The sequence below is a fragment of the Dipteris shenzhenensis genome, chromosome 10 (genome assembly GCF_047967505.1).
Source record: "Dipteris shenzhenensis isolate YYH24624 ecotype China chromosome 10, Dip_SZ_1.0, whole genome shotgun sequence".
In the NCBI taxonomy this organism is placed as follows: Eukaryota; Viridiplantae; Streptophyta; class Polypodiopsida; order Gleicheniales; family Dipteridaceae; genus Dipteris; species Dipteris shenzhenensis.
Window position 1 is genome coordinate 43,200,925 of NC_141605.1, and position 26,693 is coordinate 43,227,617.

Sequence of the window (26,693 nt, forward strand, 5' to 3'; positions counted from 1 at the left end):
TTCGTTAGAGAATGCGCAAAGACTTTATCATATGTTGTGAATTTTTAATGGAATTTTATTTTGGTACTTGGGTGTGTCTCATCATTAAAGTTCAAAAATATTATTTCAAGAATATGGCTTCATGATATGGTGCAACGTGCCAAAATGTAAATACATAAATGTGGGATGCAAATCGACATTGTTGATGTACGACTCTGTAAGCGTTAAAAGAGAATGAAAGGTGATATGATCTTATTCTGGTTGACACCTTTGTATTTTTTAATGCCTTTAAAAGAGTTTGAATGAAAATAGTATGTAGTTTTAAACTAGCGTGTGTGATCATAGTAACATCAACTTGTCTAACAAAATCTAGACAAGCATGAGTAGATGCTTCATATATAGTTGTAGAGAAAGCTATATCAAATAGCTATGAACAAGGCTATGATTAAAAAGATAAATAGTATATTCATGTAGTAGGTGCCCAACATGTTCTGCACATGTTCACAAACCAAATAAAACTTGTGAAGAAGACAATTATAGAATCATGTAAATGTATAAAATATGGTTGCTTTAAACATGATTCCCCAAATATATGTGCTTGAAATGTGTTTCAATGTTAATCTTATGGTTATCCCATGAAGCTATCCAAGAGAAAGGTGGAGTCAATATGCATCAATTGAGCTACAACATGCATGTAGGATATTGTATTATAATCATAACATTATTACATTGAGATCCCAAGGTGGTTGTATTGGGAAAGAAAATTATTTGGTTTGGATGTTGGGAAACCTTGTAAGAAAAGACAAACCTACCATTTACTTTCAATGACTCACACACACACACACACATGTGCATGAGCGCACACCCACACGTACACACACACATACACACACACTTCATATATCCAAATGCTAAAAGTCAAGTACTCTTAATATTTGAATAAGAGGAGCACTCTTTTGAATCTTTGAGTACATTCATTTAGATGCTTTAAGTAATGAGTCTCTCTCTCTCTCTCTCTCTCTTTCTCTCTCTATCACACACACACACAAGTAGGCATGCACACATGCACGCACACACACACACACACACACTTCATATATCCAAATGCTAAAAGTCAAGTTCTCTTAATATTTGAATAAGAGGAGCACTCTTCTAAATCTTTGAGTACATTCATTTAGATGCTTTAAGTAATGAGTGTTTCTCTTAGCCAAAATCTCACTACAACTAGGGATTTTGCGAGAGACTTTGAGCAAATGTGCATCAAATGGACCTTCATAGAAGTGGAGACAAGTTGTAATTATGGAAAACTCTAAAAGTTCCATGAATTTTATTTCATTGCAAAGACTAGTTCCATTGCATAATTAACAAATATGTACGGGGACTCACTAGCTTATCTTTATTCACATATATTTATACTAGGTTATCTTTGTCCTCTTAGCAATTGTATGAAGGGGAACATACTAATTCATCTTTATTCTCTTAGCATCTATAGTACACAAAGCCCATGAATGCATTTGTCCCTATTAACCTATGTTTAGGCTTTGTTCCAAGGACAAGTGAACCTCTTTTAAGTTTTCCAACCAAAATGAGAGGTGTGTGCAAATTGATAGATTTAAACTTGCAACCTCTTTACTTTACCACTAACAAAGCCCAAGGCATGTGCACCTCGAGCAAGGTATCAACCGAACTAGAGACAACTCTTAAAGTGCCAAAGCAGATTCTATATCAAAAAGATTACCCCCAACGACAATCCCCACTATTTTTTAAAGGTCCTTAACAAACACCTATACTACACCCATGATCCCCTCCTCCCTGAAACAAACGCTCACTGCACCAAGAAATACAATCTGATTTCTAATGGCCAACAGGTCACTAGATATTAAGGGCATTTTACTTGTTTCCCCAACAATCCCATTCTCTAATTGGCACCTAAGTGGAATTCGAACTTGGGGCCTACCTTATGGATGGTACCCTCGAGTGATGGTGCAGTGCCCAAATAAACAATGAATCTAGTCCATTAATTTACTATAGAGCAGGCAAACCGAATGCACTTCAAATCTCTTGGCAAGCTTTGCACGAATAGGCAGCCATTAATGTAGCACTTTCCAAGCTATAAAGCTTAACTTACCCACATAACAACCCTGGCAAATTTCCTTGAACCTCTTCCGCCACCAACTAGCAAATCGATGTATCTTAGGAAAATCTTTGCCAAGTGATCTAAACAATGCAGCACTAAAGCATACCTATATAAAGAGTGGTAAACTATGTAAATTAGTCTTATTAGATTGGAAGGGGCAAAAGCCCTCTTACAATGGCATCGTAATGCATGCCTTCGAGTTTCTAGAATAATTTGCACTCATTCGACCTACCCCTTTCTTACATAGAATTAACAATTTTTGTTAAGTAAGGAGACATACACAATTTTGGGGATAGAATTGATATTTTATGGGGATTGGATGAAGGTGAAGAGGTTTTCCACTATATCATGTAAACAAATATCATGTATAAGGGAAATGCTCCAAGCGAGGGAATTTTTCATAAGATGATGATATGCAATAACAAGCAGCCATTTTTTGGGAAAATGGTTGGCCTAAGGCCTTCCCCCACGTTAAGAACCTATGGGAATCTTTTCCCCTCGTGATGGTGACCTACCAAGGCGGATAGTAACCTCACTAATTTTAGTTTTCTCAGGTCACAAACACCTTTTTACTTACTATCTCAGGTTGTGTAGGGACACTTTCCCAAGGCGACCCTAGGATCTAGATGGTATAGGGAAAGGGAGGGGGGATGCCTTTCCCCCTCATAAAATGGCAAGTGGGCGACAACCCGAGAGCCATTTTATGAAGAGGAAAGGTCTTTCTCGTGGGTCAAAGGCATTGGGAGCTTACCATGTGTCATATATGAATTCGGGCAACTTCACGATTACCATTCGTAAAAAGATTTAATAGAATGTCTCAAATCTTCTTACGCGCAGCATTTCTCCCTTAGACTAATTGGTATAAAATGAAATTTCATGTGGTCTTTGTGGCTTATTTGGAATTTTTCATAGTCAAGGCTAGTTGGGATGGAAATGATCATAGATTCTGATTTGTGTTTTTTGGTTATACGTTGCAGGCGGCCCCGCAGTTTGCTCCCGAGTCTTTGGCATGTAAAAGCTGCATACAACCACTTTGTTGTAATTCGGGCTTAGAAAAACATATTTAATCTTCGGACAACACCGACGGTAAAGATAGGTCTGAACTAATTGCGGTTTGCTCTGTTAGAGCGACTGTAAGAAGATACGACGTAGCTGATTATGTCACCTTCAATCAGCGTCTATTCATCCTAGCTGATTCCAATATGCGGTATAAGAGATTGGCCATCAGCTGCACTAGTGTGCAGTAATACTTAGCTCACTATCTAAATTTTATTCTAGGAGAGACGACATAGACTGTTCATCCTTCACTTATGCTACGCAGCTGAACCTTTCAGTGTGGACATTGACTATATAGCTTTACGATTGCAGCAAAACTCAAGATTTATGCTAAGCAGATTCGCTGCAATGTAGCTGAGTGCTTCGCCACCTCTCACCATCAGTCTGCTCGTCAACATCTCTCTGTGTTGCATGCATCTTGAGATCGTGAGAGCTTCAACACCTGTTGCTAATCATCTTCATGCGCAGCAGCAAGCTGTTGCTCGTCTTTCCTAGACCTACTGTTCTCACAGTAACTTCTCGTTCCACCTCTCTCCTCATGTTCCAGCTGGCTGCAACTAACTAGGCACGCATTTCACACTCCATCACCGTCGATAAACAGTTTCAACTCCTCTTTTTCACTAGCTATGATTTTTTCTCGTCTTTTTTCCCTTCCATTTCTTCCTTCCTCTCCACATTTTTTATCACCGCACCACCGACCACCGACCACCACACTATCGCCCTCGCTTTCAATTCCCTTCACACTTCCATCTCACAGATTCTCTCGTCAGAATTTGTATTTGATCCTTCACGTTATGCTTCCAACCTCAACGTAAAGAATATTTCATTGTAGGCGCCGCATTACCCACAGCCGATCACCTTCCTTTCGCCGCCCATCGCTGTAATTCCGATGCTAGCTTTATCCACGTCTACCAACACTCAATTTGCGTTTTCTCAACATCCAGTACGTCTCCTGTGCTCCTCCTCAAACATTCCTTTCTTCAACGACACTTATATTGTTGTTGCAGTCTCTGGTCTTGTTCCGGTGCATTTCTTAACCTCTAAGTTTTCGAATTTTGCGCACTGCGCTCCATCTTGACTGTCTGCCTTTGCTTTTGGGATCCCCACTTTCACGCTTTGATTGTGAAACCCTTAGGCGGACTGCTCAACTACCACACACCCAAGCTTCCTTCAAGCCGTCCTTTATCACTCTCTTCTTACCATCTCTGCATGCCCGAAGTATTGCAACGGTCCAGTCCCTCCACCTCTGTGTCCAGACAATGTTTATCTTTGAATGTTCGTTGTAGGTAGCGGTCACCTGAGAATTAGTGGATCGAGCAATCGTACTACAGTCTTGAGTCTGCGCCCTCTTCTCTGAGTTGTCTTAAGTATATGGGTCTTCTTAGTAGTCCAAGAATTCCTTCCAGCCCACATTTTTGTGATAACATCTCGAGGCCTTCTTTCAGTGTTCACTCAGCCAGAAGCAGCATGGCGGACATTTGGGAAACCTGCAATATACACTCTGAGGGCAGTTTGGTCGACTCCCAGGCCAGTCTCGCTTCAAACACCAGCGATAAATTGAGCCTTCAGTCACACGGAAGCACCAAGTCCGAAGCCAATATTCCGTCTCAGGTTAGCATCGCATCGCAAGACAGTCTGCACTCCGAACTCAGCCTGTTTTCCCAAAGCAGCTTGGGGTTCCTTCCTTCCCTTGTAAATCTCACTTCCGAGATAGGGGGAGGCATCGCTGATTATCGTTGTATTGCAACGTTAAAGGGCCATGATCGAAACGTCTCCTCGCTCGCTCTGGCCGCTGATCAGCTGTATATTGGTGCTGGCTCTCAGAATATCCGGGTCTATTTGACGTCAAATCTTGTGCAGCATTGCAATTTCGGCTCCGGGGATGGCGCTGTAAAAGCTCTAGTCGTAGCTGGAGATAGAATTTTCAGTGCACATCAAGATCATAAAGTCCGTGTTTGGAAAAAGAACAATAAGCATTCCGCCGGCCACGAGCTCATAACAACGATGCCTACCATGAAAGACTACGTTATGACGTTCATTTCTCCAAAAAACTATGTGCAAATCCGACGCCATCATAAAAGACTATGGATTGAGCATGTTGATACGATCTCGGTTTTGGCGATTGCTCGAAACAATCTTCTGTATTCTGCATCGTGGGATAGGACCATCAAAGTGTGGAGACTGTCTGATTACAAGTGCTTGGAATCTTTCAAAGCTCACGACGATGCTATCAATGCCCTCGTGGTCTCTGAAGAAGGATTCGTCTACAGTGGTTCAGCAGACGGGAAGATGAGGGTATGGATGAAACAAGCGGGTGAGAAGAATCACTCTCCCGTAGCCACCCTGGAAACTCACAAATCTGCCGTAAACGCTCTTGCAATCAGCCCAGACGGATCAACCCTATACTCCGGAGCGTGTGATACGGCTATCATTGTTTGGGAGAGGGAAGATAGCGCCCAACACATTTGTGCAGCGGGCGTTTTGAGGGGGCACAGGCATGCAGTTCTGTGTCTGGCCGCTGTGGACAACAAAGTTTGCAGCGGATCTGCTGATAAGACGATAAGAGTGTGGAGGAGAGAGGTTGGAAGGTTGCACTCGTGTGTGGCTGTGCTTCAGGGGCACAGAGGGCCTGTGAAGTGCTTGACCGTAACAATGGACGAGCTGAAGATGGAGTGCCTAGTGTATAGTGGAAGCTTAGATCATGATATCAGAGTATGGAGCGTCTATGGAAAGGAGGAGTCCTCTAAAGAAATCGTGGGTGAGGACGAAAAGAATCAGCAACCGACTCTGCGATTACTGCAGTGATTCAGATTTGAGCTACGATTTAGAAATCGTAGTTTGAGATTCTGTAGTCTACCAGTATTGTGAGGGCTTTATCTTCAACGTTTGCATGCATAACCTATTAACGCCTTTGAATTGTTCGGGGTGTATTCTTCTACATCAATGTGTTCTCACTTACATGAAATTTCATCACTTTGTACATGAAAGATATCTCAATGTCATTTTGCAAATACAAGTTGGATGTCATTTAATCTTCAACGTCTAAATGCATAACGTCGTATTAACACCTTTGAATTATTATTCTACATCAACTCAATTACACCAAATTCATCACTTTATATATAGCCATAAGCCACAAAGATGCCTCAATGTCATTTTGCAAATACAAGTTCTTGTTCCACCAAAATTTCAATTTAACATTTTTAATGTAGATAGGGGAGGTATCAACACTTAGAAAAACTATGAGCTGTCTCTCATGAGGCAACAACCCTTGCAATCTTAAGGATGTGAGTACTATTCAAATGATACCAATCCAAAAATATAAGTTTTAAGTTGGTTAGCGATGTGGCCATCTCTTTAGAGGCATGCCCTCGCCATTTGTGTGCTTCACACATACATTCACATAAGAAATAATGACAATGCTTTTGTCATTACCCACCTTCAAATGCTAATGAATTCTCTCTTGAATGTATGTGTGGGGTTGGTATGAGAGCCTATGTTAATGCACCCTCTCTTGAGCAAACTAGTCTCATGGGTTCCTTTTCTTGCAATGTCCTTGCTATTGAGAATGTAAATTGCACTATGTGCAGAATTTGGAGCAATGTGTATACAAGAGTGTACTAGAGATGGGCATATCTACATTGTAAGATATGCAAGAATGTAGAATCTTGGGCAATGTGTATACAAAAGTGTAGGATCTTGAAATTTTGATGGCTCTCCTCTAGACCATCTCCTCTCCCCACAACTCCTAACACTTCTCTGAACATGGGATAAAAGCTTATGGTGCTCCTTCCCTTATCCTCACTCTATCTTCTTACATAGTTAAGGGTTGGCAGTGTGTGAAATTTTAAGCCATAGTTTCTTGCTATTCATGTTCCATCAATGCTTCTATGGATCTTCTTTTGCTAAGAAGACTTATTCAAAAAGACCTCAAATTGGATTTATGGAGCTCTAAAATATGGGAAGTTGGATTTCTTTAGTTCTTACTAGTATGGGAGAGTGTGAATTTTTTGTAGCTTCTAGTTTCTATCAATTTCATAATTATTCTACCACTTTGATATTATCATGTCAAGTTGCTATTAAGTTTCCATCATTCTAGCCCTCTTTGTACCATTTTTGTCATATATTAAGCTATCGGCCATGAGATTATTTTTGTATTCGAGACCTAAGAAAGAAAGAAATTTTATTAACTTCGTTGAAAGATCAAAGGGTCTAAGAGATTTAAGAAGAGCTAAATATAATGGAAGATAAGGGGTGGGGCCATCAAAGCAAGCATCGACTCTAAAGGGTGATGTCTTAAGCGAGAATATCAAGAGAGATAAATAGATTACATTGTCTATGTGGGAGACTTCACAAATGCCTTTCTATGTGAGAAGGGAGATTCCCATTAGTGTGCCAATATGGCATCTAGCCATTTGAGTGACAAAACCTGTGCATGTCTCTAGGAGACCACCTACATCGGCTAGCTGAGTATAGAAGAGATGATCTCTATATAAAGTGGTTCTGGCTCTAGTGAGGGGATGGCACCGTCAAGGAAATCAATAATAGAGCATTGCTAATGCTAAATCTGATTAGTTTGTCTAGAACTCTCTCTCCTCCTTTTCAATCTTTATGAGATGGATTGTTGTCTAGTAAGCACCACTAAATTTTTTGTATCCCTAATTTGAATGGTAAAGAAGGGATATCTACAATCCTCATGTATGAGTCAACTCAAGGGCGAGTTTTAATAGGACAAAGTCCCTAACATTAGCTATCACACACCCTAAATCTTAAACACTTTTTTTAGTAACATTTTAAGTTAATTGTAACTGAAACTTTCTAAGTGGTCCATTCCAAATATTCTACATGTAAATTGTATGCAAGAACAATTCATATTCATAATTTTCATGCTTCTCTTTTATAATCATTGTATATTGCTTTTGCAAAATGAAACCATGTACTCACAAAGAATAACATAGGTGAATATATGCATGTCCATATCAAAGAAACTAGTAATAGAGTATTCAACCATCTATTCCCTCACTTCCAAGTCATATATGAATACGTCAATTCATTGTTTTAGGAGAAACAACTCCCATGATTTTAAAGACATGACCTACTAATAGATAAATTTATTCATATCCCCAAACATATATGTAATATCAAATTCCCATTCACTATGTTAAGGCAAGTAGCTCTCCGTAATTCTAATGTTGATTTTGGCGTATCACGTTAAATTGTGGTAGAGCTTAGATTAACTACAAACATTCATGTAGTGAAAGAGATCATTTTTCTTTGATTTTGTGAATGGTGATGGCCATAAACTCTAGTCATCGTGAAACCTTATAAGATATAGAAAACATTATTTCCCATGCTCCCTATAGCATGCAAACATTAGTCTGATCTTATCTTGCTTATACAAAGCCAAAATGTTACTTGTAACCATCTCAATAATTGAGATCCAAATATTGCTTGCTATCTAGTTGTAAATGCTAGTGTCCTTCTAAAACAATTGACCTTAAAGAATATGGCCCTGACTTTGTGTTTATATGAATTGGACATGATCACTCCAAGTCCTAAATGAATCTTCTTGCCTCCCAACTACCCCTTAGTTTGCTAATTGGGGTATATAGTTCTCCTAAGAAATTATTCATCCAAGAACATCCTTCCCTCAAGATAGCAAGTGTGCTATCTTGTCTCACTCCCTTACCTGTAGGTTGTTTCTTACCCATAGTTGAAACGTCCTTATCAAATGGGTTCATGGCGTGCATGGTGGCTCTCAGATGAATATATAGAGGATTGTGCAAGGATCACACCTATCCTTTCTTGGTGTTGTAACCTTGGACATCGGCCCTTAACAAAATACATAGTTCTTTTAACAGTCACAATGCATGGAGGATCTCTCATCAGCACAATGATCTTCTTGCTTTTCCTCATCATGCCCTTCTTTTAACTCGCCCTCCTGCGCATTGGTGCACGATGGGTTCACTCTATAGAAAATATTAGCATTCAAGGGTACCTTAGAAATCCTTTATCTATGAATTTTGAGAAATAAAATGGCCCCTTTTTCTTAACAAATTTATACCTTTTTTTGAAATCCATTTTAAAAACCCTTATGTAATTATATTTCTATCAAAAATTTGAATTTAATAATACCTCCTATTGAACTAACATGATAATCACATATTATTTAGTGAAACCCCCAACCATTGATGGTACTACAGAAGCTTGCCATGATTGCATGTTTCCATAGTGGCTACTTCTTGCATGGAGTATGTTTGCTCAACTCATTGCAGGGTCCATTTTTCGCCCATAAAAGCCCCTTAGTACCTTAGACATTACTAAGACACTTTAGTTTTAATAAAAAATATTAATCACCATGCATCCCCCCCTCCCAAAAATGTTAACTTTTCCTCTCTCTTTTCCTTTTTTTTGCCTTAGAATTTTGTGTGGTAGGTTAGATTCCGGTCTTCTTCTTTAAAATTTCTCACTTCTATGCTTATCTACATATTACACTTATTGGTTAGTGGACACTCTAACTTTGCTCCTTAATTTTCAAGGTCACTTCTTGCATCTTGTCTAGCATGTCCTTTGATATTTCTAGTTTTCTCACTAGATCACAACATGCTAAGGGTGAAAAACAATCATGTCCATAGAGTTCTTTAAAATGGTGGTATTTGGATGGAATCCTAGGAAGTACTACTGTAAGAATATTCTCCTAGATGCAAGTACTCATCCCATGGGCTTCTCTTTATGTGCAACACATCCTAATCATTATATCTACAAGAAGTCATTTACCCTTTTCCTTTGGCCATCCAACTTAGAGTGGTATGCAGAGCTCAAATTTTAGTTGTGTCTCAACAACATGAAATAAAGCTTGCCAAAATAGCTTCTTTGGAAGATTGTGTAATCTAGATATTTATTTGATGAATACATGGACTATATCTATAGAGGTATCATTACTCTTTACTTAGAATAAAGAGTAATGATACCTTGGTCAGTTTATAAGAATCACAAACATGGAATCATGTCTTGACCTTAATTCAGGTAAGACAGCCATGATATCCATGGTTATGCATTCCCATTTCATGCTGGGGATGTAAGTTTTCCTAAGACCCTTATATGTTCATGCTTAACATCATAACAATCTAAACATTTAAGCACATGATCTCATACCCTTATTCATTCCCATCCAATAAAATATTTCTTAATAGCTCCATATTTTTTCTAAAATGTTGAAAAATGGGTGGATCATGCAATTCATGATGGTCTCTTAAAGAGGTATGTTGTGAATACAAACCTATTCCTTAAAAAATATTAACCCATCTTGCTCTTGATAATGTCTCAGCTTCAGATCCATGAGTTTCTATTTCCTTAAGATAGGTTCATCCCTTATTTTAGTCTTGATCTCCCAAAGATCTAAGCATTTTCAATCATTGAGATAGCATAGAATTGGGGGTTTCAACTAAGAGCATTAGTTACTACATTATCTCATCCAAGTTCGTATTTGATATCAAAATTGTACTCGTGAATGGTCACATTCCACCTTTCTACCTAGAATTCAAATCGAGATAAGTGAATATCCATTTTAAGATTTGATGATCTGTCACTAAATTAAATTACTTCCGTAGCAAATAATTTTCCAGATTTAAACCATGTACAAATGGAAGCAACTTTAGATCATGGGTTGGATAGTTCCTCTCTTCTTCTTTTAATTTTATGGACTCATAGGCTACTACTGATTGTTCTTGGCTACAAAGAGCTCCAATAGCTACTCCATTGATATTTATGGTCATAAAGAATTCTTGATCAAATAGCTTAAGTACAGGGGTTGTAGTCAGTGCATCCTTAAGGGTCTAGAATCTTTCTTCCAACTCACTGGTCCACTGGATCTTAGTGACTTATTTTAGATGACCAAACATGTGCTAGGAAATCTAGCAAGGACTCGGATGAATTTTTATAAACTCTAGCAGTCTTTGGTGTAGGCCAATTCCTCATAGCCTCAATTTATTGGGCTCCATCTTGATTCACTACAAGGCATAGGCCATTTTTCGACGGAAATACCGACGCTTTTTACATTAAAATTTTTTTTTTCACGGGCGCAAACGTCGCTATAAGTGTCGCTAAAAGCGTCGAAAAAGGACCGTCGCTATAAAGCGTCGCTATATAGCGACACTGGCAAACGTCGCTATATAGCGACGATGAAACATCGCTATATAGCGACACTGTTAATCGTTGCTATATAGCGACACTGGTAAACGTCGCTATATAGCGACGATTAACAGAAGTAAAAAAAAAGGGTTAGTGGGGCTAAACAGGGCTTCCTTTTGGCCCTGTTTAGCCCCACTAATCCTTTTTTTTTTTGGTAATTACAAAAGAAAGTTTTTTATAACAAAATTTCCCTTGCTTGCAGGGTGATACAAAATTGTTCTTGTGAAATGATGAGTAACAAATGCATATACATGTCGGACATATACAACAGTGTTTGTAACAAAATTACCCTGTCGAAAGGGCGATACAAAATTGCTCAAACGAGTGGATATACAAAATGCTACTACCACTACTCATCTGAATCCGAATCATCTTCGTCTTGTTGGCTTGTTCCTTGGTCCTCGACACCTGCGTCTTCTCCCTCGTCCTCGCCACCTGCGTCCGATCCTTGGCCCTGTTGATCGCTCGCCTCCGATGATGGGACGCTTGAGCTTTGACCCTAAGAGAACCATATAAATCGAAAATTAGATTGGAGCTTAAATTAAAAAGTGAGATTACAAGTAGGAGTAAACTTATACCGTGCGAGCAGCCACCTCAGCCCAATCGACTGTCGCTCCCATTGCCTCTTGCTCAATGAACCATGGCTTTGTTCCTATCCGAAATGCGCGCCGTGTCTCTGCATCTGTAGGAAGACGACCCATCGCAGCTTGCTGTGGATCCAATTTATGAGAGTTAGAGTTAGCTAAAGTGCATGTAATATGTAAGTAAAACAAATAGAACAATACATTAAATGGGAAGAAGTAGACTTACCACGGTTGCCTTGAACGCATACCGTCCGCCTGCACCAAAGTGCGAAGTACCTATGACGTCCAGCCGTCTCTTCGTAGCCCTCCTCTGACCCTCGAACATTTCGGGATGGTCCCTATGTTGCTTCTTGAAGTACTTTCAATCAGCTTTGTCTGCCCAGCTGGGTTTAGCCAACCCCTTTGTAATGGAAGTACGCAAGGTTGATCTACGATGCTTCAGGACCAAACCCATGCGCTCTCGCATATAATCGTCATTAAACTCCACATTTGGCGGATTAGGGTATCTTTGTTTTAACTCATCGATCACCGCCTGCTTCTTTTGGGCATCTTGATACCACCAATCGGTATTTATGCCGCTCTTAAAGTGATGACTCATCAACCTCCTCATGGCGGCCATCACTGCTTTGCCCTTTTTATCTTCTATTATCTCTCCGGCAGATGTGATTTGATAGGAGAGATCCTCTGATGAGTAAGGGGGACTGACGGTAGCAGAGTCTGAAGGAGTGGAAGCTGCGCGAGCGCTTTCGGAGCGAGGAGTAGCAGTGGGAGTAGGAGAGGGAAAGGGACCTGACTGATACTGTGTCTCCGGACCAAGTGGAGACCTAAAGGAGCGTGAGTGTGCTGACGCATCTACATCTCCCGAGTCAGCACAACATGAGCCGCCCGTCCTACTCTTCCTTCCCTTGCGAGAGGCATGCGTAGGTGATGATCCCGCGGTCGAAGGGGCATGAGGAGATGGATGGGCAGTACGTCCACCCGTCGGTGTAGGGGAAGGAATTGCGGAGGTCCTCTAAGAGAGCAGAGAGAAGAATCTCGCTGCCTCCTCATCACTCATTTGCGCTACAAACTCGTCGGGACTCCCGACAAAGCCATGCACGGCTGGCAAAGGAGTTCCCCGAGGGGTAGTCGCAGTGCTACGTGGAAGAGGGGTCGTCGGACCAGGGGCAGTCGTAGTGCTAGGTCCGAGAGGAGTCGGGACCAGGGGTAGTCCTCGGGGTAGTCGCCTGAGAGGAATCAAAGTCCTCTGGAGCATATAGATCGTGAGCTCTCCTCCTACGAGGCTATCCGTACTCGTCGGATGAGCGACGTGATCCCATGTCTAACATAGACACAAACACGAAAACAGAAAACAAAAAAACAAACATAAGCATTCTCATAGGCATAGGCATAGGCAAGAAGAAAGAAGAGGGAAAGGAAAGAAGAGGGAAAGCAAAGAGGGAAAGAAGATGGAAAGGAAAGAAAAGAATGAGAATGAGGAAATAGAGAATGAGAGAAGGGGGAAATAGAGAAGGGGAAAGAGATGAGGGGGAATGAGAGAAGCATAAGCATAAGCTTATGTGGAAATAGAGAATGAGCTTATGCAGAGATAGAGAAGGAGAGAAGCATAACCTTATGCTTATGCTTCTCTCATTCTCTATTATGCTTCTCTCCTTCTCTATTTCCGCATAAGCATAAGCATGAGCTTATGCGGAAATAGAGAAGGAGAGAAGGGGGAAATGAGAGAAGGGGGAAATAGAGTGGGAAATAGAGAATGAGCTTATGCTTCTCTCATTCTCTATTTCCGCATAAGCTCATGCATAAGCATAAGCTTATGCGGAAACTTAAGCATAAACTCATGCTCATGCATGAGCATACGCATGAGCTTATGCCTATGCTTATGCTTAAGCATAAGCATCGGAAATAGAGGAGGAGCTTATGCGGAAATAGAGAATGAGTTTCCGCATAAGCTTCTCTCATTCTCTATGGAATCCATGTGGATTTTCGATTGATGTATGACGTATTCCGTTCCCTTGATGGTCATAGGGGAGTGGTTCCTACTAGCCCTCGTGACTTCATTCATTCCATATTGTGTACACGAGATGGTGATGCTTTATTCCACTCCCTTGATTGTGTGGAAGGCACGTGTACTTTGTGTGGTGACTTTGCTAGAGTGCCACGAGTTGCACTAGATACTTGTGATGTGCAGATGGTTCGTTGGCAACAGTATGAGTACAGTACCTTGACATTAGATGGTGGTGCACAGTTGAGGAGGTTACAGCTTGTGGGGAAGGAGACACCACGTGTTGTATTCATGACAGTTTTTGAGGGAAGCTGTACCGCTACATACACCACTCGCACACTGCGAAATGGGAGGATCGTCAGTTCCATGCATATTTGAGGACATTTCCTACAGGGGTGGTTGTCTCAGTGGTGGACTTTGCGGAGAATTACACCTTTGCACCACAACATGAGATCCAATCGGAGTATTATTTCTCAGAACAGGTGACGTGTGATTGAGTATATTGATTTTTTCCCCACCTCATTATATTGAATTATTTCAATAGTCATATTTTTTTTCAATGCCATATTGCAGGTTACTATATTTGTGCACATTAGCTATCGTCATGCACAGGCTCATGTGGATGGCATTGATAGCACCATGGACTCACGCGTCATTGTGTGAGAGTATCACTTCTACATTAGTGATGATCGATCGCATGATGCCCATTTTGTGCAGCATTGCTTCACTTTGCATGATAGTTTCTTGAGGGATCATGGTGTCACATGGCAGCGGCGCTGGATCTGGTCAGACGACTGCAGTAGTCAGTTCAAATCCGCTAGACAGTTTTATTGGTTCTGCAGATGGCACCGTGAGACAGGCATTCCGATCACATGGAGCTACTTCGAGATAGGGCACGGTAAGGGAGAGCACGATGGTGCAGGTGCTTGCGTGAAGCGTGCTTTGCGTCGATACCAGTTGCGTCACAGTGTCGATCGCTTCAAGGATGCACATGATGTGGTGCGGTGGTCAGCCAGCACTTATCCACTAGTGCTATCTCCTCGTTTCAATCGCATGACGATAGGGTGGTGAGCCGGTATTTTTGGTGCATGGACATTGGGAGTCTTGATCGGTCTAGCCTTTTGATTGTCGTTTTGTGCCTGGCACTCTTGATTTCCATTCCATCAGGAGCATAGGTGAGTCTCACCCCACGATCTTTTCTCGACGGTTTGCATGTTTTTGCTCTGCATGCATTGATGATGATTGGGGAGCGTGCTCCATGATACCATGGGCCGATCCATGGGTACGGCGAGTGCTTTCTCCCTTCCAGCCTTGGGAGGAGGTACATGATGATCAGGATGCGGGATTCAGTTCCTCTAGAGATTATGACCAGCTTACAGATATTTTGCGTATTGGTGATATCTTCGCGGTTATTGCTTCGGAGGGTAATGAGGAGGGTGTGGATTATTACTTGTTGCGATGCTCTATGCTGAAGAGTGTGCTGAATGAGGATACAGTGGATGGGCATGGGATGCACTTCAATGCTCATAGCATGATCGTAGGTGGCCACTATTTTTAGCAGATACAGAGGCGTGGTCGCTATATTGAGTTCCGGGAGTACATGGCGGATCAAGAGGCATACATGTATTCTCATCTTGTTGTTGGGATCAAGATTACTTTGAGTCGTGTTCGCACTCGCAAGGCGACGTCCACTCCACGATGGCGCCTTGCAGTGGTGGATCACGAGAGCATACTTGCAACTATTGGCATGAGAGCTGATCCTGAGGAGTAGCACATTACATATCATATTTTTTAGGATCATCAGTTGATCAGATTGATTTTTATTGGGTATCACTAGTTGATTACACATTTTTGTATTCGATATGTATAGGCTCATTGTGTGACCGTACCCTTGTAATTTTCATGGACTCATATTTTGTATTTCACTCTAATGGCTGTATACACGTTCATACACATCATTGTATTAGATTCTATTTTATACATGATGTCCGATGTCTTCTCAATGGGATTTGTTATGTTTGTAAAACAAAAAATTGTTTATTAGTAGTAATGTTGTAATTTGTTTTGTGCTTTAGGACATTTTAAAAACGTGACTAAGAAAATTCACGCATGTACTAACGAAATACGCGTGTGGACTTATCTGTTGGGGATGAAACTTCGCACGACTCTTAGGCCACCCTAGACATACATCCACTCGAGATTTGGTCTGAACTGATTTGGTATGCGCCACGTGGAAGGTACAATGCGTACATTTTTACAATCCCTACTAGCACGACTGTGGCAAAGCTATGGCGCACGTACTAACGAAATACGCGTGTGGACTTATCTGTTGGGAATGAAACTTCGCATGACTCTTAGGCCACCCTAGACATACATCCATGCAAGATTTGGTCTCGAACTGATTTGGTATGCGCCACGTGGAAGGTATAATGCGTACATTTTTACAATCCCTACTAGCACGACTACGTGTAAAAAATGGCGCACATACTAATGAAATATGCATGTGGACTTATCTATTGGAGATTAAACTTGGCACGGCTCTTAGGCTACCATAGATGTACATCCACGCAAGATTTGGTGCCCAACTGATTTGGTACGCGCCATGTGGAAGGTATAATGCGTACATTTTTACAATCCCTACTAGCACGACTACGTATGAAATATGCACGTACTCATGAAATACACACGTGGACTTATCTGTTGGGGATGAAACTTCACACAGCTCTTAGACTACCCTAGATGTACATCCACGCAAGATTTGGTCTCGATTTGATTTGGTTATGCGCCACGTGGAAGGTATAATGCGTACATTTTTACAATCCCTACTAGCACGATTACGTGTGAAAAATGGCGCACGTACTAACGAAATATGCATGTGGACTCATCTATTGGAGATTAAAATTTGCACGGCTCTTAGGCTACCGTAGACGTACATCCATGCAAGATTTGGTGCCCAACAGATTTGGTATGCGCCACGTGGAAGGTATAATGCGTACATTTTTACAATCCCTACTAGCACGACTACGTATGAAAAATGGCGCACGTACTAATGAAATACGCACGTGGACTTATCTGTTGGGGATGAAACTTCACACGGCTCTTAGACTACCCTAGACGTACATCCACACAAGATTTGGTCTCGAACTGATTTGGTATGCACCACGTGGAAGGTATAATGCGTACATTTTTACAATCCCTACTAGCACGACTACGTGTGAAAAATGGTGCACGTACTAATGAAATATGCATGTGGACTTATTTGTTGGAGATTAAACTTTGCATGGCTCTTAGGCTACCGTAGACGTACATCCACGCAAGATTTGGTGCCCAACTGATTTGGTATGCGCCACGTGGAAGGTATAATATGTACATTTTTACAATCCCTACTAGCATGACTACGTATGAAAAATGGCGCACGTACTAATGAAATACGCACGTGGACTTATCTGTTGGGGATGAAACTTCACACGGCTCTTAGACTACCCTAGACGTACATCCACGCAAGATTTGGTCTCGAACTGATTTGGTATGCACCACGTGGAAGGTATAATGCATACATTTTTACAATCCCTACTAGCATGACTATGTGTGAAAAATGGCGCACGTACTAATGAAATATGCATGTGGAATTATCTGTTGGAGATTAAACTTTGCACGGCTCTTAGGCTACCGTAGACGTACATCCATGCAAGATTTGGTGCCCAACTGATTTGGTATGCACCACGTCGAAGGTATAATGCGTACATTTTTACAATCCCTACTAGCATGACTACGTATGAAAAATGGCGCACGTACTAATGAAATACGCACGTGGACTTATCTGTTGGGGATGAAACTTCACACGGCTCTTAGACTACCCTAGACGTACATCCACGCAAGATTTGGTCTCGAACTGATTTGGTATGTGCCACGTGGAAGGTATAATGCGTACATTTTTACAATTCCTACTAGCACGACTAAACCCTAAACCCTAAACCCTGAACTTTAAATCCTAAACTTTGTTGGGGATGAAACTTCACACGGCTCTTAGGCTACCCTAGACGTACATCCACGCAAGATTTGGTCTCCAACTGATTTGGTTTGTGCCACGTGGAAGGTATAATGCATACATTTTTACAATCCCTACTAGCATGACTAAACCCTAAACCCTAAACCCTAAACCCTAAATCCTAAACCCTATTGGGGATGAAACTTCACACGGCTCTTAGGATACCCTAGATGTACGTCCACGCAAGATTTGGTCTCCAACAGATTTGGTTTGTGCCACGTAGAAGGTATAATGGCTACATTCTTACAATCCCTACTAGCACGACTAAGCCCTAAACCCTAAACCCTGAACCCTAAATCCCAAACCCTGTTGGGGATGAAACTTCACACAGCTCTTAGGCTCCCTAGACGTACATCCACACAAGATTTGGTCTCCAACTGATTTGGTTTGCGCCACGTAGAAGGTATAATGCGTACATTTTTACAATCCCTACTAGCACGACTAAACCCTAAACCCTAAACCTTGAACCACAAATCCTAAACCCTGTTGGGGATGAAACTTCACAAGGCTCTTAGGCTACCCTAGACGTATATCCACGCAAGATTTGGTCTCCAACTAATTTGGTTTGCGCCACGTAGAAGGTATAATGTGTAAATTTTTACAATTCCTACTAGCACGACTAAACCCTAAACCCTAAACCCTGAACCCTAAATCCTAAACCTTGTTGGGGATGAAACTTCACACGGCTCTTAGGCTACCCTAGACGTACATCCACGCAAGATTTGGTCTCCAACTAATTTGGTATGCGCCACGTAGAAGGTATAATGCATACATTTGTACAATTCCTACTAGCACGACTAAACCCTAAACCCTAAATCCTAAACCCTGTTGGGGATGAAACTTCACACGGCTCTTAGGCTACCCTAGACGTACATCCATGCAAGATTTGGTCTCCAACTGATTTGGTATGCGCCACGTGGAAGGTATAATGCATACATTTTTGCAAGCACCTTTTCAATGCTTAATGTTTACAATTACGACACACGGCATTATTTTTAAAATACATTATGTATTAGATGTGTGAATTGAGATATCTGAAATTCAAAATCATACTCTTAATTTTAAATACGCACATGGGGATGAAACTTCACACGGCTCTTAGGTTTAGTGTAATAATTGCAAGCATTGATATATACGAAATTCAATATGATATTCAAAATGATAAAGTTTATACTTGAACACTTTTTCAATGCTTAATGTTTACAATTACTTCACATGGCATTCTTTTTTAAATACCTTATGTATTAGATGTGTGAATTGAGATTTTCGAAATTCAAAATCATACTCCTAATTTTAAATGTTTATGTTAGATTTGAACAAACTATAAACTGAGATAAACAAAGTGTGAAGAACATCATGAAAGTACGAAAATTCTCATACATCATAAAAGTAAGAACAATATCATGAAAGTACCAAAATGAATCTGTACATCATCATCATCATCATGCAGAAGTGCATCCCTAAACAAGAAATGTGTGAAGCCTAAACAATCATCCTGAATTAGAATCTGATAACTCCACATATGATCCTCTAGTCATCCTCTGACATGGCTCCTGTATGACCCGCTGCCCAACCATCCGCTATGTGCCCTCAGGCAAAGCCGGATCAGATGGGCCAGCCTCATCACCTACATGAGATGGGCCAGCCTCATCCTGATGAAGAGGAGGGCATGCTGCACGAGCCACCACTGCCATCTCTGCCTCCCTCACCTCCTCTATGTATGCGCGTCTCAGCTCCCATAGTCATGCATCTGCGAATACTCGTGCCTCAAATCCAGTGCGAGTAATCGTCTCTACATGTAGAAGATGCTGGTCTCAGGCCTCGCCCAAGCTGCTGCTCCACCCACTGCTGCAATGATGTCTGCAGCTCTGCCTCTCGCTCAATACGGCGTGCCTCCTTTGCTCGTGCCTCGTCACCTGGCATGAAATCACCATGTGAAAAGCATCGTGGAATGCACGCTGCAACCACCGATGTATCAACACCCTCCTGCATCAGCAATGCTCTCTGTGCCTCCTCCCTGTAGTGCTCTATCAAGACCACGCAGGCGAATGGATCAATGGCCTGACGATGACCAGGATACAGATCATCCATGCCTAGTCCTCTGTATGTGGCCACATCAATGTCAGCAAACCATACAAGGCACACTGATCGTGCCACCATGTGGCGGGTCATGCAATGGAGATGTGCGATGTGGCCGCACCCTAGTCCAAACCACCCTACAGTGTCAAACTCCTCATGGCAAAGGATGCAAGTGGCAGTAGGAAGCCTGGCTATGACTGCTGCATCTATGGGTGTCCTAGTCGGCACATCTACAGGAGTGGGGTATAGGGCCACGCTGGGGTCGATCCTATGGCGAGATGGATCACGACTAATATGCCTCAACTGCAAAATATAGTGCTCCGCATGATGGTATGCTATGCGTGTCCGAATCCTCTGCTCCTCCAAATCTGCCTCTAACAGTCGTACATGAGACTCCATATCCTGACGCAATAGATGTGCCTGCAATGCAAACATGTCGCGTACATGGTGAGAATTAACCAAAAAACTTCAGTTCAAAACACGCTACAAAAAAATAAACTAACATAATCAAAATAACTAACCTCGTCCCTAGACTCAGCCAACAATGCCTCCAGCTCTGCAATCCGTGCGTCTCGAGCCTCCAACTCGTGCTAAGGCGGTGTAGATGTGGGAGGTGGTGTAGATGTGGGAGGCTCCATCGATGATCGAGGTGGGGGAGGTGGAATCGAAAGTGATCTCGATAGGGCAAAGACCATGTGCTGCAAGGATGATGCCACTAAATGAACATCCCCCCTAATCCGTCCTCCAACAGCTCGCAATGCTGGTGCAGGGATGGTGTGCAACTCTAGTGCCTCGCGTCGATGCAGTCTGACGCTCGTGACGCCCCATCCTACCATGTCCCGCCACTCCTGATCCTGGACGGGTACTAAGGTAGTCTACCCGATGACCAAGCACAAACTCAGCGTATAGCTGCATGGCAAATGACCTGGCTATCTGATGGTTGTGAGGCAATCGACCACCATTCGCAGCGAGATATCTCGGATAAATGTGTGCTGCTATGATGGGGTGCCTACAATGTAAAATATGCAAGGGGAGCCCTAATCGTGGTCGCATCGCCTCAGTGTGACCATCCCAAAACATATCCTCTAAGGCCTGCCTGTGATGTGACTCATGCTCAAACAACTGTCGAATGGCTCTCCAATCCAAGCCATCACCAGTGATCTCTGCCTCAGCGTGTGCCTGAAAGCTATCCACAACGTCCTCAACTGTGTCCAATCGACCCAGAGCCTCAATAACTGAATCTAGACTCGCAACCAAGTGAGGGGGTGCCCTTGCATCCTGCAGTGCCCTCATCTCAGCTCTCAGAATCTCTATCTGCATACGAATAGTGGTGCCAGAACCTGTGCGCTGGCTAGCGCATGCGCAAAAATAATACATGGAAATTAATATTCTATTTGGGTAATGAAAATAATATTCTATTCAATATGACTTATAATCTATTTACGTAATGAAAACTATTTGTACGTACTCCTTGATGAGGTAGGATGTCGTTGGGATCATCCTATGCACCTACCAGTAGATGGGCCAAATGTGTGGCTCAATATTATGTTTATCAAACTCAATATTATAAAAACTTCTTAATTTTGATTAAATTTTTTTCAAACTCTAGTTGTTGCATTTTTAAACTTAGATGTCTCAAATATTTTTTCCTTATATGTTTCCCTTTTTTTACTTTTTATCCAATATGAAACTTTTCCACATGTGGTGTAAGGACCACATTGTCCACTTATGGCCCCTATACTAAGGACAGATAGTGGAGAGGTTTGGTTAATAAGACCTTCTTTGAATGCTTTACTGCCTTGGGTTTGCAATAGATATGGAGGAGATAGAAGGATACCTAATACATTACTTTGAACGATACACAAGCAAGGCGCATCTAGTATTTCTTGGACTACACATTAAAAAAGAGAGCGGGTTGACACTACAGACCTTTTAAAGTGAGAACTTTGAGAAAATAATTAGGCCTTTTCAATATTATCTATTTTGGTTGGGCAATCCACCTCAACTAGTGGCCATTCCTATAGATCATCACTTGGTTCCCATGCCTGGGGAGAGAGGAGACCTTTGGACAATCATTTACGTATGTGTTTTCGATGCGCTGGTGCATTTAGAAGATCTAATTAGCCATACGCTTATGCATCTAACCACTCTAGTGTTGGGGTCTTTGCCCATGTGGTGTGGTGTTTTAGGGATAATGCCCATGTGGTGTTTTATACAGCCTACTTACTCTACCTAAATTATGAAACAACTCTTAACCAACTATATAATCTATAATATTCCAGCTACCTTAAACTCTTATTTTCTTTTTTTAAAAAAGATGATTTTGAAGACTAAAATTTAAACGTTTTTTTATTTAAATAAAAATAGCACCAATTTCAAAAATAACATAAAACCTACTTTAATCTCTCTTTTTTTAAATAGATGAATTTAGAAAATAAAATATATACATTTTCACATTTTAAATAAAAAATTACGTAATTAAAAAACATATATTTGAAAAAACTTTAAAATGCATTTGAAATTTTGAAATATTTTATAATTAGATTACATATTCTTATAAACTAAAATAATATAAAAGCTACTTTAAACTCTTATTTTCTTGTTCTTAATACATGATTTCTAAAAACAAAATTTAAACGTTATATTAAATTCAAAACTTCAGTAATTTGTAAACTTCAGTTATAAATTTTTTTAATAGATTATTTTAAAAAACAAATTATATACTTTTTGACATTTAAATAAAAACTTCACTAATTTTTTTAAAAAAAAGATCATTTTAAAAAATAAAATTTAAAGGTTTTTTTATTTAAATATAAATAACACTAATAAAAAAATATCTTTAATCTCTTTTTTTTAAAAGATGATTTCAAAAAACAAAATATATACAGTATCACATTTTAAATAAAAAATTACATAATTCCAAAAATAATTTAAAAAAACTTTAAAATGCATTTCAAATTTAGAAATATTTTATAATTATTCCGATAAACTTAAATTTAAACGTTTCTTTTTTTAATAAAAATAGCACTAATTTAAAAAATAACTTTAATCTCTTTTTTTTAAAAGATGATTTTAAAAACAAAATATTTACATTTTCACATTTTAAATAAAAAATTACGTAATTCTAAAAATAATTTAAAAAAACTTTAAAATGCATTTCAAATTTAGAAATATTTTATAATTATTCCTATAAACTAAGATTTAAACGTTTTTTTATTTAAATAAAAATAGATCTAATTTAAAAAATAACTTTAATCTCTTTTTTTCCAAAGATGATTTTTAAAAACCAAATTTTTACATTTTCACATTTTAAATAAAAATGTCGTAATTCAAAAAAAAAAGTTTAAAATGCATTTGAAATTTAGAAATATTTTATAATTATTCCTATGAACTAAAATTTAAACGTTTTTTTATTTAAATAAAAATAGCTCTAATTTAAAAAATAACTTTAATCTCTTTTTTTTCAAAGATGATTTTAAAAAACAGAATTTTTACATTTTCACATTTTGAATAAAAAATATCGTAATTCAAAAATTTAAAAAAACTTTAAAATGCATTTCAAATTTAGAAATATTTTATAATTATTCCTGTGAACTAAAATTTAAACGTTTTTTTATTTAAATAAAAATAGATCTAATTTAAAAAATAACTTTAATCTCTTTTTTTTCAAAGATGATTTTAAAAAACAAAATTTTTACATTTTCACATTTTAAATAAAAAATGTCGTAATTCAAAAATTTTTAAAAAAAATTAAAATGCATTTGAAATTTAGAAATATTTTATAATTATTCCTATGAAACGTTTTTTATTTAAATAAAAATAGCTCTAATTTAAAAAATAACTTTAATCTCTTTTTTTTCAAAGATGATTTTAAAAAACAAAATTTTTACATTTTCACATTTTAAATAAAAAATGTCGTAATTCAAAAATTTCAAAAAAACTTTAGAATGCATTTGAAATTTAGAAATTTTTTATAATTATTCCTATAAACTAAAATTTAAATAAAATTTAGCAAAAAAAAATGCTACATAAAAAAAACCCTACCTGGACTCTCCCGCTCCGTCCATCTCCGTCGCTGTCCGTCGGTCGCTCTCCGTCGCTGCCGCAATTTCGTCGACGTCCTGCAAATCCGAAATCGGTCGATGAGGAGGAGCTCGATCGAGGTATGAAGAATGAGGGGGGTCGCTCTCCTTTTATAAGAAAATTTAGGGTTTCCCTACCTCAATCGAGGTATTTCACATGCAACATACATATCGCTCCATCATACCTCGATCGAGGTATAGACATGCCACGATACCTCGATCGAGGTATTTTGACATGCCCATCCATATTGGTACATCTACCTCGATCGAGGTATAGACATGCCATGATACCTCGATCGAGGTATGTCAATAACAGCCGGATGCCACATGTCTCGATTGACGTATTTGACATGCGGCCAAGTCATCGGTCTAGCATACCTCGACCAAGGTATGTCAGCTGCCATGTCGGATGGCACATACCTCGATCGAGGTATAGTTGGACATGCCACACTACCTTGATCGAGGTGTAGCTGGATTGCCACGATACCTCGAACGAGGTATATGTGGCATGTATAGGTGGCATGCCAGCAAACCTCGATCGAGGTATAGGCTCAGTCCGGTGAAAAAAACCTAGCACCTCGATCGAGGTATGGGCTTGGCTCGGTTGTCCTCGTGTGTGATTTTCATTAGAGATAATACCTCGATCGAGGTATTGTAGACCGAAGCAATGTTGAGAGTTCACGCTCAACATCATGTGATCATGTGTGCATAGCACCATCACGTGATCATATGTGCATAGCACTAACCTTATAGAGTGCTATAAAGGAAAGGGTTAGATCCCCTAACCCTAACCCTAAAAGGGTTTGTATATATTCTATTTTTTCAACTAATTCTAGTGTGTACAGTTAGTCATTTGTGGTGTGCTCTCTAGCTGTGCCCTCTCTCCTTATCTCCACTCTTCTCCTCTCCCCTCTTCATATTTTGTCATGGTATCAGAGCTCCCTTGTCTTCCGCTGAGACATTGAGTTTCTTGAGAGTGTGAGAGAGATTGTGAGATTGAGAGTTCTCTTGAGTGATTGTGAGATTTTTTCCCTTCACTTCCGTTGAGAGAATTTCCGTCTATTGAAAGAAATTTCCGTCATTGTTCTTGAGAGAATTCCTTGATTGAAAGCAAGAGAGATTGTGAGTGATCTCTGCAAGAGAATCATGTGAAAGAGTTCTTCGAGTGTATCCTTATGAGAGATAGATAAGGAGAACATAGAGAAAATAGACATCCTATTGTTTGAGAGCAAGAGCCGAAGCTCTACTGGTTTTGAGAGAAAAGAGAGAGATTCCGTTCATTGCATTCTTGTGAGAAAAAAGATATCTGTAGAAGTCCTATAGAGAGAGAAGGAGCCTCTTCGACTACAATTCTGTTACTCCATTTCTGCGACTCAGTTTAGCATCAAGGCTCAATGACCTCTTGGCTGCAACGATGGCTCTTCAAAGAAAAATTGCTCCAATTGCCTCGCATTATCTTCTAAGGCAACATATCCCGTAGGGTGACCTTCATCAACGTCCACGGGCCTCCAAGCAATGCTTCAACTCCGACTGCAAAGATCCAAAGCCCACGCTCTCAGCAAACTTCGATGCCAGCGACTCCTAAGCTCCTTCCACGCCCGCCTTCAACAACGGCAACGCGCGCCTTCAACAACGGCAACGAACGGTCGCAGTCCAAGCTCCTTCCACACAGCTCCTACGCGCCTCCAAACGACCAGCTTCGAAAGTTCGCCTCCTTCAGCGACGCCTCAGCCGTCTCACCTGCAATGACTACGATGCTTAGCTCCAACGGCTTCTAGCTTGGCTCCACTTTCGGCACCAGCCCCTGCGCATTCTGCTGAATCGCCAGCTCCGATAGGCCCAGCCAGCCACTTTCTGTGGCGCCATAGCCTTCAACCACAGGCGATGCAACGCACAACAGGGTGAAGTGCCAAGCTTCTGCTTATAGCGCCAACCTGCAACGACCGACGGCCTCTCGCGGACGATCGACTAACTTCGACGAACTCAGGCACACGGGCCACTCTATCATCTGCACGCCCATCGCCTCCTAAGGCTTTTTCGACTGCTTTACAACGAGCCGCTCTCATCGAACAACAGCCACGACTACAAGCGCGCCATCCACAGAGGTTCATAGAGGAGCTAGAGCTCTAGATCTAGCGACGGCTCTCCATGCGACAACCTAGCGCCTCTCCAAATGGAACTGCACGGATAAACGGGTCTTCGAAGCCCATGCTGCTACAACAACTCGACCAAGCACACAGGCTTTCCAACAGACGCCGCGACGGAATCGACATCTTCGACGAAATCTCCAAAAGATTCCGGTGGCTCTCCATGCAACACGTGGCAGATAGGACCTAACCAGGCTAAGGTTTTGTCAACCCCTAGTTAGGTGGTTTGGTCACAATTGTGCCACGTGGCAACGTAATCTTATCTGCCACATCATCACCTTATCCAGTGCCACGTCACCTACCACATCATCAGTGACACGTCATCAGCCATGTCACTTGCCACATCATCAGTGACACATCATCTGCCACATCATCTGGCCATGTCATCT

General features: G+C 40.6%; 1 protein-coding gene and 1 long non-coding RNA gene across 3 annotated transcripts; one reads left to right on the forward strand and one right to left on the reverse strand.

Moving 5' to 3' along the window:
- The first annotated feature begins 4,639 nt into the window (after positions 1-4,639).
- LOC147897863 (protein JINGUBANG-like) lies at positions 4,640-5,977 on the forward strand. Its single transcript, XM_087380137.1, has one exon. It carries the CDS (start codon positions 4,640-4,642, stop codon positions 5,975-5,977), a length of 1,338 nt encoding a protein of 445 aa, XP_087236263.1.
- Positions 5,978-11,637: 5,660 nt separating this feature from the next.
- On the reverse strand, positions 11,638-12,074 carry LOC147897864 (uncharacterized). 2 transcript variants are annotated; one of them, XR_015541642.1, is made up of 2 exons: positions 11,956-12,074; positions 11,638-11,861 (listed from the first exon to the last, which is right to left on the reverse strand). It is a non-coding gene; the product is annotated as an uncharacterized LOC147897864 (long non-coding RNA). The 2 variants fall into 2 exon arrangements; XR_015541643.1 differs by having other exon boundaries at positions 11,941-12,039.
- Positions 12,075-26,693: the final 14,619 nt, after the last annotated feature.